Consider the following 21,555-nt stretch of genomic DNA (forward strand, 5'->3'; position numbering starts at 1 on the left):
GCATCAAACAGAACCCTGCAGACCTCTTTTCCATAAGTTAAAAGTGATGACACTGCCCTCACTATACATTTATGAGATAAGTTTATTTGTTAAATATAATATAAGTTTATTTAGAAATAAGGCATCCACTACAATATATCAGTCTCGAAACGGCTCAGACTTATGCTATCCTTACCACTCGAAGACAGCATTCTTTTCAAATAATGTTTTGTGTATGTCTATAAAAATATTTAATAAATTGCCAGTAGAAATAAGGAACTCTGACATGCCTGAATTTAAATATAAATTAGCTCAATATTGTTTAGATAAGTGTTTTTATAAAATTAACGAATATTTCCTATGACTTATAAATTAATTAATAATAATAAATTATATGAATGTAATAATGTGTCTTGTAAATTATAGGAATTAATATTAATAAAAATCTTTGTTGTGATGCAAAGTTAGCTCATAGCCTCATACTAGTATTAGGTATTAGTACATAACATTTACATGTACACACTTAGTTAAGTATCCCTAGCTAATAAGAAAAATTTGCATGCTTCTTTAAGTAAAATGTAAGCACTTAATATTACTGTCCAACTATGTAAATCACTACATTTTGCAAATAAATAATCTTTATCTTTATCTTTAGTCTGTATAAAAATATCCAGTATCGGTTAAGAAAAACTACAGTAACTAAATTTAAGTCAGCAAGAGTAATTAGTCAGCAAGACCTTAGTATTATTTGCTATTGCTGAATCAACAATCTTACTGGTTACCTTTTAAAAATGTTCATTTTTAAGCTTTGAATTTTATTATTCTCGTAGCAATATGCTGTCATACTTCTCATATTATGCTGAAAACATGTTGTTGATCTTGAACTCCTATGTCATCACAGAGGTGTAAAGGGCCTTCACGAGCTCGCGCCACGCTTTCCTATCTTCAGCTACCCTCGTGGTCTCACTCCAGCTCGACCCGGTCGCTCGTAGTCCATCCTCAACGGACCGTTTCCATGAGTTTCCAGGGCGCTCGGAGCCACGACTTGCATTTTTCGGTTTTCAGCCGAAAGCAATGGTTGCGTTATTTCGTTCCCCTCTTTGAACAGTGTGCCATCCATGTTCCTTTTTGTGTCGCGGTTAGCTGCTATATACTCCATAGGTCTCGATTTCGGATAGTGTCTGGCCAGAAAACGCGAAGGATCGACCTCAGACCATGATTATTTGTCACTCTCCACCACTCCACATTATGCATCCCAACAAACAATCCCACAGATTTAACTACGGATTCCAAAACGGAAAGTGTAATGCGTTGCTTTAGCACATTATTTGACTTCCAAACGGCCTTCTAATGCAAAGAAAATACGTACTAAAATATTTTTTGATTGGAAATCAGACCGGATTGCAATCACCTGTTGAGCGACGTTCAAATGTTGCCGTAAAATTATTTTTTTTGCACTATTTTAACATATCGTGTTACATTACCGGATCCGGTACCGGATCCGGCGAATTTCACCGGATCCGGTGGCATGAAAAAAGCACCGGATCCGGCCGGATTACCGGATCCGCCGGACCGGATTGCAATCCCTAGTACTGACAGCTTACTTAAAAAAGTTACTTTGCAGGCCTAGGCCTAAAAAATAATATGAAATCCCTTTACATTCCTCTCGAGTTGTTGCGCCCAAAAAGCGATACTTCCCAGCCCATTTTAAGGAACGTTAAGACAATATTTCATTGCATGTTTGAGAAAAAGAATTTTTTGCTAAGCGTTTTTATCCTTGTTCGTCCTTCAACAAGAGGGAGATTGTTATCTCTCTATTGCTTTTCCAAATAAGTGCGACAAAAAGGTTTATCAGAAGCAATCCCAACTATATATAATTGGTTCTTTTTGTTTAAACTTTCCCAATAAGTTTTAATGGTCCGACGAAGTCAACTTTTGTTCAACTAATAATGACGAATCAATACTAATGACTGTAATTTCTTCGATGATGTGGATAACAATTTATCTGCCGATCTGTTATAATTGATGTGTAATAAGAGTTTTGAATGATTCCTGGATAATTTCATTAGATATATGTATTGACCGGGATATAGAACAAAATTACCTTTTTGATTTTTGTTTTCCGTGATCATGATGCATGTAACTGCGGTGAAATATCGAGAACTCGACAAAAATCAAAAAGGTAATCCCGGTCTATATTTAAGTATCCCGGTGAAAATAAGTCTGATTTTTTGATATATTTTTTTTAATGTGCAAAGTTTCTACAAAATATCAAAGCAATTGAGATCCATAGCCCTCATTTTCCTCATAATTATGCAACTCTACTTCTTGCACTTTTAAAAAATTATAAATGGGCTTACTCTTGACAACAGACTAGCCAAAGGCAAAGACGTGGCCTACGATGGCGAGTGAGCTCGCCCAGAAGATGCCTTTACCCTTCATTTGAGGGTTGCCCGTACCCGTTTTAAGGCGCTATCCACTTTCTCCATACAATCAGTTTAAATTTCCTAGCCATTTATGCTATCAAATATCGTATTCTAAAACCATAAATCTCATGGTAAAGGTTCTATGATGTTCCCAACTTAGCAACATAGCGGTCTCGCTTCGACATATTATAATTTAAGGAAAAATAATCAGTTACATAAAATAACACAATCTGTCGGCAGTTGATAATCTCGTTAGTTATATTATAAACTAATAGTTTTCACAATTTTACGGTGACATGTAAAAGATATCAAGGGACACGGTAGTGCCCCCGCCAAGACGATTTTTCTCAAAACGATTAACCGATTATTATTAACACTTATGATATTTGAGGTTGGATTATAGGTACCGGGGTATCGACCAGGGTTATCGTAGCTTTCTTTCTATGTGTAAGGGCCTTGTTTTTTGTGGGAATGCAGTTGCGCACGCTGTGTGGGCCACGCCGTTGCTTTCCCTTCTCCTGGCGAGAAGGGGAGAAACGGCCCTACTCACTAAACCCATGCACTCCGGCGTTTCACCCTCTTTTCCGTTGTGAGAGCGCACTCACTTCACCACTGCGCTTTCCGTATGTGCATAAATTAAATATAACAAGATCATACCATCCCATACATTAAAATGCGACCGCCTACGAACGCGCTTACACTCCACCACACATAGATGGCGCCACAAAACGCGCCACTGTAGATTGGCATTAAGTGTCAATTCCGAGCCGCAGATCTATGTTAAAAGTGATACTTAACGCCATCTACAGGTATCATCGAAAGCTACAAGGCCTTTTTTTTGTGGCGCCATCTATGTGTGGTGGAGTGTAAGCGGGGTCTTAGGCGGTCGCATTTTAATGTATGGGATGGTATGATCTTGTTATATTTAATTTATGGTACGTGTAAGGGCTTGAGAATACACTGCGGTTTACATGTCAAACAATAGAATATCATACAAGTATCCTGAGTCGACGCTGCATGGGTGGACGCACGCTTGCCGAAGATGCTTGACATCATCCTTATCCGATCCGATATCGGATGTAGGACCGATATCCCATACATTTAAGCCGCCATATTTGATTTATGCCTTTGAATACCTTCCGACATTCGATATCGGATCGGATAATGTCAAAACGCACTTACACTTAATAAAAATATTTATCTTGGCCGCTTCGCTACCGTTATCAACATAAGATGAAAAACTTGTTTGCATTATGTCTACTAAATACTCACTTTTTTATTATACAATAATTCTTCTAAACAGTATTTTTATTTTAAACAAAAACAATTACGTACGTAGGTAGTAGGTACAGTCACTTTTCTGGCATGGGAATTTTTCTGGGCTTTTAACCGCTTTGACTACGGTGGAAATAGTTTTAATCCCGTTAAGGGGCTGCTGTTACACGGGCAAAACAATTGCCACCAATTCACATACCATTGCCGCGTTTGCTCCATAGTAGTTTAGGCTTGTGCCGTTTCGTTCGTTGATCGGAGCGCTCCAATCTCGTTCGATCGCTCCCACGAAGTAGTTCGCTCTTTTAGGTCCTTTGCTCATTTAGTTCAGCGAGACCAGCGACCACTGCGGTCGGAAAGATCAGAACGAATGGGACCAAATAGTGTCAAATGATACGAATAGTCCACAGATGATAACAATTCCGAGCCGAAAGGTTGTAAGTAACCGAAACTTAATATGAAAACTTGACGTTTTTGTGTTGCTCTGCTAAATAGCTCGCTCTTGGTCGGCGCAGTCACACACTCGTTCTCGTTCTCGTTCAATATCCAAACCGCATTCGCGCTCGCCGATCCTATACTAAACTAAATGAGCAAAGACCGATTCACAGAGCACGAAAAGATTCAGTTCATTTCGGTCATTGATGGGATTTTATTCCTATCAGTTCACATAGTTTGTGAACGACACACGCCTATAGTAGTTAATGCGTATTGAACAAGCGCGGCAATGGTATGTGAATTGCTGGTAATAGTGATGCCCGTGTAACAGCACCGTTAGAAACAAATTCGTCAATTTAAAGAAATGTGGCCGCAGGTTTCAAATATACCAAGTATAAATTTAGTTCAGTGGAATTCGCTGATTTCTACCAAGAACGAAGAAAATCATGCTACTCTTACGGGTTTCGGGTTATTACCCGAATTTTATTAAACTAAATGCTGCCAACGAAGTCAAAGCGTTTGAAACGTTCGGAGAAATGCCACGAAAAGTCAGCGTAAAGACGTAAACGTGAATGTACAGTCAGCTCCAATAACATGTCACATAACGAAGGCTGCAAAAATATCTGACACGGTCTTCTTTGTAGAGCCATAAGCGGTTGTTACAATTTTTTGCCGCCACCGAGGATTAACTTACTGTACTTACAGTACCAGCATGATATATCATATCATATTCATGTATTTTAAATTTTTTAGTCTAGCTTTTTTATGTATTTACATATGTAATGGTTTTCACTTTAGATAACCTAGTAAATAAATAAATAAATATCGGGGACACCATACATACTTAAATAGATAAATACATACATAGAAAACATCCATGTCTCAGGAACAAATATCTGTGCTCGTCACACAAATAAATGCCCTTACCGGGATTCGAACCCAGGACCGCGGCTCAGCAGGCAGAGTCACTACCGACTAAGCCAGACCGGTCGTCAAAGTATTCCTTTGTGCAAGCGATAAAAAAACATGAGATGTAGAAAGAGTTAAGAGTAGAAATTTAAAAGTGGCAACATCGAAGTGTCGTCCCGTTTTCTCACACATATTGATTAGAAGGGGATGACACTACAATGTTGCCACTTTTTCTACTCTTTTTGGCTTGTTTTTAGGGTTCCGTACCTCAAATACCTTACATAGGTGTGTCTGTCTCTCGTGTGTCTGTCTGTCCGTCATCACAGCCAATTTTCTCCGAAACTACTGAACCGATTAACTTGAAATTTGGCACACATATGTAAACCTGGGACCCAATGACAGACATGTAATTTAAATTAAGAAAATTCAATTATAGGGGCCACTTTTGGGGGGTAAAAGTGAAAATGAAAAATCAAAGTTTCTAGAACTATATTGTGTTACATATCAAATGAAAGAGCTTTTTATAAGTATTTCAAATATATTTTTTTAATAATTTTTAGTAAAGTAATTTTCAAGTAATTTAAGAAAATAGGCAAAAAATGACCATTCACCCCCGAATACCCGAGATAGTTTTCAATCTATAAATTACAGGAAAACCTATTAGAAGTCTACAGTAAAGCGTAAGTCGGACTTAAAAAAAAAACAAATTACGAATTTCACTCACTGCCGCTGCAAATAGTTACCAAATCTCTTGAAATTGTGTGAGCGTGTTGAATATTACAAATAAACTCATTTCTGTTTCGTTTTGTTCAAAATATCGATTATTCACAAAAATGACTCAAGTTCCTACAAAAAAGGAGGTGCTTAAGCTCTTCTTGTAGTGTACGGAACCCTTGCAACGCGAGTACAACTCGCACTTGGCCGGTTTTTTTAGGCTAGTTAATATGAATTTGTACGAAAGCTATCGACAAACGAACATACATTGTTTACTCTATACTCGTACATGCTGAACAAAAAACCACAATTATATTATCGGCAGGTACTGTAATCAGGTGACTGTACCACGTAACAAAATTCACTGGAAACTCGATTCGAGTCGGTATCATTGAATCGATTAACTGACGCTTCACGCATTCAATTGCTTTAGAATCGATGCGTTCAGTCGTTATCATGGAGCCGAGATTCGCTTTGATTTTCTTATTTGCTGTTGCGTTATTAAAGGTAATAATCTCTGTATCTTCTTTTTATTGTTATATATGTCAGAGAATGGCCAAAATGTGGTTTAAGATACATTTTATGACGCTATATTTGACAAATAGAGCAAACAAGGGTTCTACAACTTTGTACAACCTGGCTGGTATTCGACTGAGTTCTAAACCACATTTTGGTCATTCTCCGACATATATAAATTGGATTACTCTTTAATTGTATGGCAAAATTCGTACCGAGGGGACGGCATCCCTTGTTCGAAGACTCCTATGAGGCTTTTTGAGTGAGCTCGTATACATCGTTGATATTTATGATCGCCATAGTGTATCTCTCTGATTGTTAGTGTGTTGCCTTTGATAGGCGTTTCTCATTTAGCAGCACCTATGGGACACGTGCAGGATTGTGGTGCATGGGCTATTCCTGCGGACGCGAGTAACGTACAGCTCTCCCCCAGTAAAAGTTTTCTGACAGGTTTTCCCCAGTAACAGTTGTCCCCCGATTGGCTTACCTATTCATGGCCACAGACTAGCCGAGGCGAACACGTGGCCTAAGGTGGAGCTCGCTTAGAAGGTGTCTATCTGTTCACCCTTGATTTGAAGGTTGCTGGGTTATATGAGCTGAAATATAGACGCACGTAGGTAGTAAGTTCATATTATAATCGTGACGTAGAAGGAAAAAAATAGGAAACATTTTTTTATCGTCATGATCGAATCAGCTCGTGATTTTGAGAAGAATGATCCCAGACACGTCCAGGGGCCGATTTTTGAGTCTCACTGTCACTAAAACACCGGTTGAAAACGGTGACTTTCCTATTATTTTTGCCAAGAGACTCAAAAATCGGCCCGCAGATCTGGTGAAATTCGGTATTCGAGATTTATTTTGGAAAACGCCCGATTACCTTTTTGATATTTATTGAGGTCCCGATATTTCGACGCAGTTGTATACATAATCATCATGCATGCGTCATACACTTAGTCAATCAGTGCTAGCTCGCTATACTTCTTTGCATATTTTTGCCTCACTAATCTCTATATTTTGTCTCGTACTTTTATATTAGATATAAAGTTTAAAATTCAATGACGATTGATGATGATTGATGAAAATGAAAATGAAATATTTATTTTTCAAGTAGGCATATTACAATGCGCATATGAACGTCAAATAAAACTACTATGATTGATGATTGACGACCGGTCTGGCGCAGTCGGTCCTAGTGACCCTGCCTGCTGCGCCGCGGTACTCGGTTCGAATCCCGGTAAGGGCATTTATTTGTGTGATGAGCACAGATATTTGTTCCTGAGTCATGGATGTTTTCTATGTATATAAGTATTTATATATTATATATATCGTTGTCTGAGTACCCACAACACAAGCCATTTTGAGCATACTGTGAGCCTCAGTCAATCTGTGTAAGAATGTCCTATAATATTTATTTATTTATTTAATACAGTTCATTTCACATGGAATCGTGGTGTGTGTGGAACGTCATCGTGTAACTGCGGCCGAGTGTAGTTAATCAATTATTTACCTATACAAAATATTGTTGAAGATTATAAATTGTTTCATTTCAGTACACATTAAGTGTCTGTGACAGTAGGGTAAGTATTTTATTATGTTGTCTTTGGATAACGCGATAGTTAGGTACTAATGAAAGTAATGAAATAAAACTATGAAAACTACTTAGGGCCACCCCACATCTAGCGTCTCGCGAGCGGAGCGTCGGACCAACTGTATGGAAAAAGACGCCGCATCGACGTCGCGCCGACGCGGCGTCAGGCTTTGCCATACGGTTGGCCCGACGCTACGCTCGCGAGACGCTAGATGTGGGTGGCCCTATAGTTCAAGTTCAAGTTCTTTCAAACATGAGCCCTGCAAGGGCATAGCAATTTTTATTTTATTATAATATATATTTTTTTTTAGTTAACCTAACCTTGAAACTTTAACATTTGAATCGTATCACTTTTCACTTTTTGGCATTCAATGAGGATAGAAGACTACATGTTACATCAAATATTTATCGAATTACCTGCTAAATAAACCCCTTGTATACAATAAGCGTGAAGCGAGGTGAGGCGTGCGGCTCGCGTGTCACACAATTCAAGCTCAATACAAGAAGTGTCCTGAGTCGACGCTGGATAGGGCGGATGCACGCTCGCGCTCCCGCTGCACGCCCCGCCTAACGGCTCAGCCACGACATTGGTCTAAGCGCGACAGCGGTGAGCGGCGGCCATATATTGGAGCGAGACACAGCGGTGGGACTTTTCATTCGCACGTATGGCCGCCGCTCACCGCTGTCGCGCTTAGACATGTCGTGGCTGAGCCGTAACGCTCCGCTCCGAGCGTCCACTCAGGCCTTACAGTTACACTTACTCTTTCTGTGCAGTGTAAGGGCGAAGGCTGCAAAGCAGGGGTATGGTTGTTACATTATTTTCTAAAAACACAAACTCAGGTTTTTTTTAGGCATGGATTATGAGAAGGCGCTTGGGATACTGGGTAAGTCGTTTTTTGTAAAACTGAATCGGGATTCAAAAGTGCACACTTTGTTATTTGTCTGACGTTTCGAATGACAATTTCCGCTCATGGTCATAGGCACACACAGTTGGTAAGTTTTCTCAAAGTCTTATGAAACAGCAAATTTATGTAGCTTCTCTGTCACTGCCAGCGTCTTGTTCACACGTCCAAAGTTCCGCCTTATTGAAATCGCTGTGTACTTATCTTGGACTAGTTCTGTTGTCCCTCTGTACAAACTACCTAACTCCCTTTTAACAATTTATAAATAAATAATAAATAAATCTGACGACCGGTCTGGCCTAGAGCGTAGTGACCCTGCCTGTTACGCCGCGGTCCCGGGTTCGAATCCCGGTAAGGGCATTTATTTGTGTGATGAACGCAGATATTTGTTCCTGAGTCATGGATGTCTTCTATGTATATAAGTATTTATATATTATACTTATGTATATATCGTTGTCTGAGTACCTGCAACACAAGCCTTCTTAAGCTTACCGAGGGACTCAGTCAATTTGTGTAAGAATGTCCTATAATATTTGTTTGTTTATTATTTCATATCTGGGCAACCGAGCTTCGCTCGGTTCTGTTTCGTATCCTTGACATGTGTCGCCATCTAGTTCAAAAATGAATAGTACCTACATCGAGCGAAAGAATTCTCAGCCTTAACAATACAACTACTCCACACGAGATGGCGCGCATTTCGCCACAAAAACTCAAATAGTGTATTTTCTATCCGTTTTAGCCTTGACCTGTGTCGCCATCTAGTGTTTGCAATAAATAGTACTTACATCGACCGAAAGAATTCTGTCTTAACAGTACAACTACTGCACACGAGATGGCGCGCGAAGAAAAACGCATGAAAACTCGAAAATTCGCGTTTTCCGGGACCTAAGGATAAGTTAGACCGATTTTTCACCCCCAAAAACCCCCACATAACAAATTTCTGCGAAATCGTTAGAGCGGTTTCCGAGATCGTCAGTGTAAATAAATATATACATATATAAATAAATAAATAAATAAATATACAAGAATTGCTCGTTTAAAAGTATAAGATTTATAATAAATAAATAAATATTATAGGACATTCTTATAAGCATGGATATTTTAAAGTATGTTTTATCCCTTTCTTACATATGAAGGATAAGCATGAACTGAAATAAATTATTGGTTTTAGATCGACGACCAATCTTTGTGTATTTCAACAGTAAGTACAAAAGGTTTTTAAAGAAAAGTATAAGTATGTCAAGATCGAAAGTTTCATTAAGTAAGGTCCGTAGGGGATGAGACATTAGATGTAACTAATTAGGAGACAAAAGAAAGAACATTAGAAATATTATAATTTTTAATAAAAACAATTTCAATCAAAATGAAGCTTTAATTGCTTAATGAAAAACTAAAAAATATGTATTATTTACCCTATTCGAAAATTTGTGTTTCATTGTACGTTACGCAGCCGGTTGAAATGGGGAAAATCCTTTGAATATGGAAATTATTCGCTGTCATTACGATGTCTCATTTTTATCGGAAAAAGATGAGAACAACAGGAAAATTTGAGACACATATTTTAACAGTAAGTACAACACACATGTCTTAGGCGTTAGATTTTGGCAGCTGTGAAATATTCATTCTGTCAAACAAATCAGCATTAACCGAAAGAGTTAACCGAAGTGAAAATGAAATCTTTCAGGATAGCTTTTTATTTGTCAGTGTAACAATTTTTCTTTGTGAATTGCACAACTTTTTTTGTAAGATCTGGGCATTTTCGTGGAAAAAAATTCAAAAGCTTTCTTTTCGAAAATAGGTAAATTAAATGTTTTTCCTACTCAGAATCACGAGCCCTTTCGATCCTACTACTTAGGTAAAAAAAAGCGTTCCAAATTTAATTTCTCCACTTCGTTACCATTTTTCAAACATTTTGTAGAGCGGTTACAAAGTGGAAAGTATAAAAAATAATAGAAATTTTTGGACCATTCTTTTGTCTGTTGTTTTGTGTCCTAGATAGAAAGGGCTCGTGATTCTGAGTAGGAAAAACATAAAATTTACCTACCTTAAAATAGGTAGGTAGGTACATTACGATACAAGTGCGTAAAAAGGAAGTTCGAAACGTGTGGCAATAAATTAAAACACGACCTCAAGGGAGTGTTTTAAGTCGACACGAGTTACTAATTTCCTTTTCGCACGTGTATCGTACGACGTTTTTCAGTACAGATGGCCCTCCGAAGTTTCGACCTAGCATATAATGAACCACTTCTCGCACTAGTGCGTAAAAAAACACCATCTGTACTGAAATAGTACATTACGATACAAGTGCGTAAAAAAGGAAGTTCGAAACGAGTGGCGATAAATTAAAACACGACCGAAGGGAGTGTTTTAAATCGACACGAGTTACGAATTTCCTTTTCGCACGTGTATCGTACGACGTTTTTCAGTACAGATGAGCCCTCCGAAGTTTCGACCTGTTATATAATGAACCACTTCTCGCACTAGTGCGTAAAAAAACACCATCTGTACTGAAAAATATTTTTGATGATTGTTCTCGCGAAAATGCCTTTCTCACACAATTATTAATGTCTGATAGTCAGACATCGTAACTTTTACAGCAATTTTGATGCAGCAGTGTAGCGTTAAATGAATACAATTTTATGTCCGAAGCCAGGTGGAATAGTAATATTTTATACAACCGTGATGTAATACAGAGCTTTGCAGTCGAGTAGCATGTTTAGGCAACGAATTATTGTTAGAGAATTACAAGAATAAATAACTACTTCTGACCAATTAATTTTTGAATTGAATTTATCAACATTTATAGAAACTTTATATTTTTATATTGTTTTATATTTAGTGCGCTGAGAACGTATGCGTAGCTTCTGTAAGTAATAATTGATATAAGAATTATTTAATGTTTAATTCTCTGCTGCTACACTCCAACTTGTTCCAGATTTGCTTTTTACAGTCTGTCAGATATAGGATATCCTTACATTAAAGACAAGCCAATAGAAAAATAGTACATTAGGTACGATACAAGTGCGTAAAAAAGGAAGTTCGAAAAGAGGGGCGATAAATTAAAACACGACCGAAAGGAGTGTTTTAAATCGACACGAGTTACGAATTTCCTTTTCGCACGTGTATCATACGAAGTTTTTCAGTACAGATGGCCCTCCGAAGTTTTGACCTGACACATAATGAACCACTTTTCGCACTAGTGCGTAAAAAAAACACCATCTGTACTGGAAAATATCATATCTTTCTGCTCCTATGTAAGTACTTAGTATGTAGTGTCGCTGTCTTTGGATAGGTATGTCTGTCTGTCCGTCCGTCCGTCCGTCCGTCCGTCCGTCCGTCCGTCCGTCCGTCCGCGGATAATTTAAACTAGAAAGCTGAAATTGGGTACCAATATGTTTTCAGAATGCAAAAATAAAAAATGGGAAAAAATATGTTTTGAAAACAACGTGTGATATATTGTTGGAATTTAAAAATGAATAAGGGTTTTAAGATCGTTTTTTGATAATATTAATGTTTTCGGAAAAATGCATCCCTCCCCCCCTAACTTAACCATATGTTCCAAAAAATCACAAAAGTAGAACTTTAAAAGACTTTTAGGAAAAGTAAAGGCGAAAAAAGAAAAAAACTACACTGAGCGTGGCCCGACACGCTCTTGGCCGGTTTTTTCAGAATCATATGTTTTAAAACATTGTGTGTTGGAATTTTGCGGAAAAATGCATCCCTCCCTTAACTTTACCCAAAAAATGTAAAAAAGCTTAGTAAAGGCGCAAGAAAAACTCTTACGAGCATGATCGGTTTACCCGATTTGTAGTTTTTGCAAAAAGTATACTTTGACGGACGAGGAACTACATACGAAAACCTAGGCTTAACATGGTTTAACATAATATTAGTCGATTTTTTAAATAATATTCTTAATTTCCTCAGTGTATCGCACCAGGATGTGTCGCGAAGGTAATTTACTAAAATTATTTAAAAAATTACTTTATTGAAGACACAATGTCCATACAAAAATGTATAAAAAATACAAACTTACACTAGGAGTTCCTTCAGTCGACAGACAAGTCTTATTTTTACTTTTTGTCTAAAACTGGAATCGAATAAGAGTCGTTTGTCATCGCGGCAGGTGCCATTGCTGCCTGAGTCTGTGTTTCCACATGAGTACCTACAATCCAGGTCTCTTTAAAGCAAGAGTAAATAGGCATCTCATAGGTAAGCGTGATCCACTGTAGACCGCATCATCACTTACCATCAGGTGTGATCGTGGTCAAACGTCTACCTATTCATACTAAAAAAAAAGCCACTAAGCCACTGTGCCACACAACACAATGAGAAAGAAATTTCAAGAAATAACTAAATTTTTGTGATAATAATAACTCATAACTTGGGGCCCATCTTGTGGGGACGAGTCATCGTCTGCCGGAAATAAAATTGGATACCGTTTTATTAGGCAGGCGTCCGGTTTTTTATCCATAGCCCAGTTCATTTTAGATTCCATTAACTCTCAAATAGTCCATACACCCTGGCGGGTGTTGCCTCTGCGTGTGTCCCATGATACGGGCAAGGGCAACATCCGCTCGGTGTACCCCTTACATTTCATTAAAGTGTCAAAAGGGCCTCTACGTGTTGGCTTCGGCCCCGCGCACGCCTCCCAAAGGTCCGGATCATACCATTGTTCCGTGATGGGAAAGACTCATAACTTGTGTAATATGTTTAGTTGATAAGTGCTAATAAAATGTAACATTAAATTAAATCAATACAAATCAGGTAGGTCATACACTAAAACTAAAATATTCCTCCCTGGATCGTACCTGGCTCGAAAGTCCAGTGCTAATTTAATGTTAGGAAACTTCATAACAGTTCGGTTATTAAGACTACCTAATCCTATTCTATAGCAAAAGTTTTTACAATTGTTAAGATAAAACTTTTGCTACGGATTAGGGTTATTATTGCTCCTGGCATTCTAAAATATGATTTATTTGGGTTACAACTTTTTGCCTAGTGCATCTTATCTAAATGTTATGGGATACCTTTACTAATAATTTACTAATTTTACAGTGCTCAGGAATAATGTGTAGTGCAAAAGTAAGTATACATCAATTTTAGGTTTAAAATAACAATGATTATACTGACTTAAATTTTCACGATAATGGCCATGGTTCAATCACCGGCATAAAAAAGTGATGATTTCTGTACCTTGTCGCTTTTAATCGTTTGACATTTCAAACAAGACGTTAATGTGACAAGGTACAGAAATCATCACATATTTATGCCGGTGACCGTTCAACTACATTATCAAGTTTAGGTTAGTTTTAAAACGTTATTATTATTATACGCGATTAAGTCCTGTTTTGCTAAAAATAACAATTAATTACGAAAACTATTAATATTTAACCAAATATGCATAGAAGGTTCGCATAAACTTAACTAAATGACAAATTATTTCGAAGAGATCGCCGAGATAATATTATTACACACATAATAACAGAATTGCACAAGCTCGTGCCAAACAATCCTTATTGTATTAGTCTCAGTGTAATTCTATCGCCGCGCTACAAGTACATGCTGGCGGCCGCGAGTTCGCGGCTTAATCAGGGGTGGCGCGCGTTCTCACGGAACGCCCGTTCGCACTTTCTATTGTTACTTTACGTCGCGAGTTTTTTTTAAGTTTTATATGCGATGTCCGCTTGAGAATGGCTAATAATTCTTAGTTAAATAGACATCATGAATATAACCTAACCACAAAATTAAAATTTTGAAAAAACCCCCGACCGCGACCTAGTGGACCGATTTTCATGAAACATGGCTAAGAACACTCCCGACTAACACAGCTTTCAAATAAAAAAAACTAAATCGAAATCGGTTCATCCGTTCAGGAGCTACGATGCCACAGACAGACACACACACAGACAGACAAACAGACAGACAGACAGACAAACAGACAGACAGACAGACAGACGGACAGACAGACAGACACGTCAAACTTATAACACCCCGTCGTTTTTGCGTCGGGGGTTAAAAATAGGACAATCTTACACAGATCTACTATTGATTAAGTTCCACGGAAAAAATCGATAAGGCTTGTGATGTTGGGACTTAAACAAAAATATATAAATACTGTATATATACCTAGAAAGTACCCAAGATTGGAGTATAATAGTATAACATTTTATCTGAGTACTAATTCATTTTAATCCATAGGCAACTCTATCTTCCGACGCTGCGCACGTGCAGCTCGTTTCTTTGTTAGAATTTGCAGTGGGTCTTCTGTACTTGTACTATTATATATTCTGTGGCGCGACAGCGGTGAGCGGCCGCCATACGTGCGAATGAAAAGTCCCATCGCTGTGTCTCGCTCCAATGTAAGGCCGCCGCTCACCGCTGTCGCGCTTACGGCTCAGCCACGACATTGGTCTAAGCGCGACAGCGGCGAGCGGCGGCCATACATTGAAGCGAGACACAGCGATGGGACTTTTCATTCGCACATATGGCTGCCGCTCGCCGCTGCCGCGCTTAGACCAATGTCGTGGCTGAGCCGTAACGCCTGAGTGCACGCTCATATTGGACGTGCAGCGGGGCGGGGCGTGCGGCGTGCATGTCAAACAATTGAAGCTCATAACATAACACAGAGAAAATACAACCAGTTTTCATGTTCGTTCAACAACTTTTTTGGTTAAAATAGCGCCTACGTGCTCTTTGGTTCAAACAACAAGCTACTTGTCATTTGAATCGGCAATATATTTGAATCAACAAGTCGATTTTATAAAAACAACCTGACACATATTGTTTTAAACATACGTTTGGCTGGTTCAAACGGATAAACCGCAATAAGTCGAACTTGTTAAATTCACAACGCAAATTTCTCCCAGTGTACAAGTGTCCTGAGTGCTGCATGACGTGCAGATGTGCACTCTAATAAATAAATAAATAAATAAATAAATATTATAGGACACTTAACATCACTTTACTCTCTTACCCACATATATGAAAGTATATATATGACACACTCGGGCGAGCAGTGTATCATGCACACACACAATTAAATGTATTGTATTTCAGTGCGAAGGCGATGGGTGTAATGCAACGGTAAATAAGTAATGTAGCTACCTAGAGATATTGCAACACAAAAACATAAATCGCGAACCAAATTGAATTTAGTTCGCCTGATTCTGAAGGCGATCCTATATGTATAGATAATTTTTTATTGGTACTATTGTTTGACGTGGCGAGGAACGACACAAAGTACGTAAAGAGAGAGTAAGGAGATTGTAGGAAATGTAGGAGGTAGGGCATAGCGAATTATATTCCGCTTTGTGTGGTAAGGCACAGCACAGCGGATATCGTCTCGCTCGAATCTAGAGCAAAGCCCAACTGGGGTAGTACCTCCGCCTTACAGAAGACCGCAGCCAAATAGCACTAGACCCTACTCATAGTCTTGTGTTCCTGCCGGTGAGTTAAGGCTGCCAGAGCGGAACTTTACGGAACTAACTTGTTCCGTCTATTGTCCTTTACGTCTTTGGCAACCCGAACCCTCCTTAGCACTTGTACACTGCAAAAATTTTAACACAGCAAAAAGGAGTGTACAAGTTTCTAATGGGGTGGCAACGCGCATGTGACACTGTTTGAGTTGCAGGCGTCCATAGGTTACGGTGACCGCTTTACATCAGGCGGGCCGTATGCTTGTTTGCCACCGACGTAGTATAAAAAAAAGCGCGTAAAGAGATATTTAATGTATTGGGCCTGTATATTTCACCTCTCTGCTCTTTAATAACCATAATTATTTTACAATTCAGTGCGCTGGCCTCAAATGTACTGCTACGGTAAGTTTTGCTTTGTATCTTATACTTTTAAACGAGCAATTCTTGTATATTTATTTATTTATTTATATATATATTTATTTACACTGACGATCTCGGAAACCGCTCTAACGATTTCGCAGAAATTTGTTATGTGGGGGTTTTTGGGGTGAAAAATCGGTCTAACTTATCCTTAGGTCCCGGAAAACGCGAATTTTCGAGTTTTCATGCGTTTTTCTTCGCGCGCCATCTCGTGTGCAGTAGTTGTACTGTTAAGACAGAATTCTTTCGGTCGATGTAAGTACTATTTATTGCAAACACTAGATGGCGACACAGGTCAAGGCTAAAACGAATAGAAAATACACTATTTGAGTTTTTGTAGCGAAATGCGCGCCATCTCGTGTGGAGTAGTTGTGTTGTTAAGGCTGAGAATTCTTTCGCTCGATGTAGGTACTATTCATTTTTGAACTAGATGGCGACACATGTCAAGGATACGAAACAGAACCGAGCGAAGCTCGGTTGCCCAGATATTTTGTCTTTAAATGTACAGTATACATTACGCCCTATATAGCTACTATTTTAAACCCCCGACGCAAAAACGACGGGGTGTTATAAGTTTGACGTGTATGTCTGTGTGTGTGTCTGTCTGTTTGTCTGTGTGTCTGTCTGTGGCATCGTAGCTCCCGAACGAATGAATCGATTTAGATTTAGTTTTTTTTTGTCCGAAAGCTGAGTAAGTCGGGAGTGTTCTTAGCCATGTTTCATGAAAATCGGTCTATTATGTCGTGGTCGGGGGTTTTTTCAAAATTTTAATTTTGTGCTTAGGTTATATTTACGTACCTGCACTGCACATATGGGTTTAAGCCGACGGTCGCCGGTTCTGGTTTTGATAAGGGCAATTTACATACTTAGTGTGATGAGCAAAAAGATATTTTTTCTAAGTCATGTCTGTTTTCTATGTGTTTAAGAGCGTCTTTTTGAGCTTATTGTGGGGCTCGGTCAATCTGTATAAAAATTCTATTCTAATTAAATCTGCACGTAACGTAACACTAAACATAAAAACCTTGTTTGAAATAGTGTGCACCATAGAAAATGTTTGAGATCTGACCCTACTTAGAATTTGGTGCATTTGATTTAAACAATAGGAGGCAAAGAGGCAGACAGAACAAAGTTGCCCATTTCTCGAAGCTACAAGTTACAGTTTACAAGTGGTTGTCAATGTCTAATATGACAAGTTGGAAAGAGACTTCCGCTTGTAACTATCTTGAGTGGGGAACTTTCAAGCCTTGTATTTTGAGACAAATACGAATTGACAGTTCGCGCCTTGTAATACAAGGCTTGTGGGCGACGATCGCGCGACCGTCGCGCGACCGTCGCGCGACCATCGCCGTCGCGTCGCATACTTTCATATCGATAAGGTTTGATTTCGTATGCGTCGCATCGCCGTCGCGCGACCATCGCGCGACGGTCGCCCACGCAAGCCACGGCGTAAGCGATCACTGCCGCCCATGGACACTCGAAACCCCAGAGGAAGTTGGTGCCTTGCCGGCCTTTAAGATGGGTGTACACTCTTTTCTTGAAGGTTTGAAGGTCGTATCGGTCCGATGCATGCCGACATTTATTGGGTTGGTAAGAAAGTAATGAGCGAATCATAAACAATATTGTAATTGTTATTTAATTTATTATTTTAATCATTTATCAAAAGTACAACGACCTTCGTTATCTACTACTTGTCTCCATCGTTCTGGTAAATAATGAATAGCATCGGCGAAGAAGTTCTTAGGTTTAGATTCAAAAAACTCAGCTATGTACTGTCGTAGATGGGCTTGATCATCGAACTTTTTTTCATTCAAGGCATTGCTTAGCGATCTGAACAATGCGTAATCCGTAGGTGCCAAGTCTGGAGAGTACGGTGGATGAGGTATCACTTTCCAACCTAGCTCCAATAGCTTTAGCCGAGTCACTTTTGCAATGTGTGGGCGAGCATTGTCGTGTAAGAAAAAAACTTTTGCATGCTGTGGACGATTCTGACAGATTTTTTGGTTTAAATTTTCAAGCCGATTACAGTATACTGATGCGGTAACAGTCATTCCACTTGGTAGGAGTTCCCAGTGAATAATACCATGAATATCCCACCAAACGGACATCATAACTTTTTTCGGGTGAGGCTCTGTTTTTGGTGCCTCTATTCCTTTTTCGTTTGGAGCTAGCCACTGACGTTTGCGTGTGTGATTTATATATAAGACCCATTTTTCATCTCCAGTGATAAGATGGTCCAACCAGTTGAATGTGCGGCGAAAAGACAGAAGTTGTATGCAGATATCGGTACGGCGGTTTAGTTGATCTCTATCAAGTTCGTGCGGTATCCAAACACTGTATTTGTAGTTTTTTCCCAACTCGTGTAAATGTGTTTCTATGGTGACATGAGAGCATCCTAACTCGGTAGCAAGAGTACGACTCGTTAGCCTCGGATCTCCTTCAATTAAGGTTTTTAATTTGGCTACATCAATCTTCACCGGTCGACCAGACTTAGGTTGATCTGATAATGAAAAGTCGCCACTACGAAACCGCTGGAAACATCGTTTCGCCGTGGCCTCAGACACAACTTCAGGAGCAACACGCTGACATATATTACGCACTGCTTCGGCGGCTGAATGGCCAGACTGAAATTCATATAGTAAGCAATGCCTTACATGCACTTTTAATTCGTCCATTTTCTTCCTTATATTAGCTCGGCGACAGCTAGTGAATGACTGACGAGAAACTGTGCGACTCGCCCTTTATATACTTTCGACCATAGAAGATTCTAGAACTCTCTCAAAAATTTTATGTGGAATTCAATCGATCGCTCATTACTTTCTTACCAACCCAATAATATAGAATAGAATAGAATAGAATAAACATTTATTCGTGAACACAGACAAGACAAAGAACACATAATAACAACAAGACAGAAAGTAATGAAGTGCCACGAAATGGCCTCATCTCAGCGTGTTGCTGGTGACTTCCAGCGCTGATCTTCCGATGAGATACAGATAATTCATAAGTTTTCTCTGTATTCAAGTGATTTTTTTTTTCAGTGTGAAGGTTTGAAGTGCAGTAATACGACGAGTATATGGCGACGACTATAATATAATAATAAATAATGATTTGTACGAATGTCATATAGGTACTTATGAGTTTCATTTATACCTAAGTTGAAGACGAGCGACTTTAATTATTATTATTTTATATTTTTAATTGGGTTTAGTTATCTTATTAAAAGTAAATTAGTGCAACACCTAAAAGTAATAACAACAACGTTTGGTAGTAACAATCAAATTTTTAAAAATAATGTAACTTTCACAATTTTTACACATAATTAAAATTGTAACGGGACTTCTCCAAGACCACGGGGACGCAAAAAACGTCGGACGTCTTAAATTTCATCTATACGCGATTAAGTATTTTTATAAGCAGGGGCGTATTTATCCTAGGGCCAACCGCGCAATGGCCCGGGGTGTCCCACTCAATAAGGGACGGCAAGCAGCACGGGTAGCATGGTCGCGCGATAGACGATAAAATATCAGGCCGTCCCTATCGCACTATTAGTAAGCGCGATAGGGACGGCCAGATGTTTTATCATTTATCGCGCGACCATAATTGCCTGCCAGGTGTTATTTTCTTAAATTAAGTACTTCATCATTTATGAGACGAAAGCCAACTGGCCCGGGGCGCCAAATCCTAAAATACGTCCCTATTTAAAAGTACCTAGTTTTAATTTTCTTTATGTTCTTTGTTCTGAAGTGATTTTAATCAATCGGATAAATAGGACCGTAAAATTGAGTAACACGGATCCCAGGTGGGATAAACCGTGTCTGAGTAATCGCGGATTATTCGTGTTGAGCCACAAAATTGACGGACACTATCATTTATTGAATTTAAAATGAAAAACAGTCAAAATTATGTTGCAAGGCAAGGAATAGATGAGATGACGATGATTTGAAACGACTCTGGCCATGGTTGACCGCCCTGTCTCTCGAGCCGCGGTCCCGGGTTTGAATGTCGGTAAGGTCATTTACTTATTTGTGTGATGAGCACAGATTTTGTTCCTAAGTCACGGATATTCTCTATGTGTTGTCTGGGTATCCAAAACCCACAACAAAGTATTATTCTAAAGATTACCATGGAGCTTAGTCAATCTATGTAAGAATGTCCTATCTTAGAGAGTATTCTCTGGGATCGAAAAGCGTTCAGAGATTGACATAAGTTGTATTTATAGAACTAACTTTCGGAACATTGATAGCGCGTTGTAGGTTCAGTTCTGTGCAATTTTCCGCTGTATACAGTAGTAATACCTATACCTATTTGGGGATACATTCCAATCCCCAAATTGTGCTTCCTCACGCGTTTTCATTTTTATTCTGTATTCCATTTGACTTCAGCTGCCCCTTGGATTTTCAGTATCTACTTACGTGCTTGGTTGTGAAGGAAATGTAATAAATTCTCGCTGACCACCAAAGAAAAAGCGGCCGGCAAGCTGAAGACTCGGGTTCGATTCCCGGCTCCGCCACCAGTGGTCTTGATCGCTTTTACTTTGGTGTATGGCATCTTATGTATCTGTTTCAGTTTTCAAGTTTTTCAACATTATTTTTTATTCAGTGTGCATAGCCGAATACACAAACGCTCACGATAATATCTCATTCGTAGCTATCTATCTCTATCGCTCTTGCGTATAGGCGCGACTGAGCCAAACTACACTTCTGCGGCGTTTCGATGACGTTTGGCGTCGCAATAATGCCATTCGGATACGGGGCCAGAACACAATACACTCTGAATACTCTACACATCTCTAGTTTTATGGCCACTCCTAATCATCGATTTGATTAATGGAAAGATTTTGACCAAAATCGAAATGCGCAATTGGAAATTTAATTTTGTTAAATATTGTGTTTAGTAGACAACATGTGTCGTTAACAAATTTTCGTCTGTGAAGTTATCAAATTCATTTAGTTACAATAAATACCGATATTGTTTGAATT

The 21,555-nt window shown here is 38.9% G+C and overlaps 1 protein-coding gene across 2 annotated transcripts; it reads left to right on the forward strand.

Moving 5' to 3' along the window:
• The first annotated feature begins 6,130 nt into the window (after positions 1 to 6,130).
• On the forward strand, positions 6,131 to 19,707 carry LOC125236046 (keratin-associated protein 9-3-like). Of its 2 annotated transcripts, none has more exons than XM_048142735.1 (10): positions 6,131 to 6,242; positions 7,802 to 7,828; positions 8,691 to 8,723; positions 9,913 to 9,942; positions 11,581 to 11,607; positions 12,666 to 12,692; positions 13,797 to 13,823; positions 15,798 to 15,824; positions 16,532 to 16,558; positions 19,615 to 19,707. In XM_048142735.1, exons 1-10 carry the CDS (start codon positions 6,174 to 6,176, stop codon positions 19,663 to 19,665), a joined length of 345 nt encoding a protein of 114 aa, XP_047998692.1. In that variant the 5' UTR covers positions 6,131 to 6,173; the 3' UTR covers positions 19,666 to 19,707. The 2 variants fall into 2 exon arrangements, with proteins under 2 accessions (XP_047998692.1, XP_047998693.1); XM_048142736.1 differs by lacking the exon at positions 8,691 to 8,723 and adding an exon at positions 8,614 to 8,640 and having other exon boundaries at positions 6,165 to 6,242.
• The last annotated feature ends 1,848 nt before the right edge of the window (positions 19,708 to 21,555 follow it).

Source organism: Leguminivora glycinivorella, chromosome 18 (assembly GCF_023078275.1).
Source record: "Leguminivora glycinivorella isolate SPB_JAAS2020 chromosome 18, LegGlyc_1.1, whole genome shotgun sequence".
Taxonomy (NCBI): Eukaryota; Metazoa; Arthropoda; class Insecta; order Lepidoptera; family Tortricidae; genus Leguminivora; species Leguminivora glycinivorella.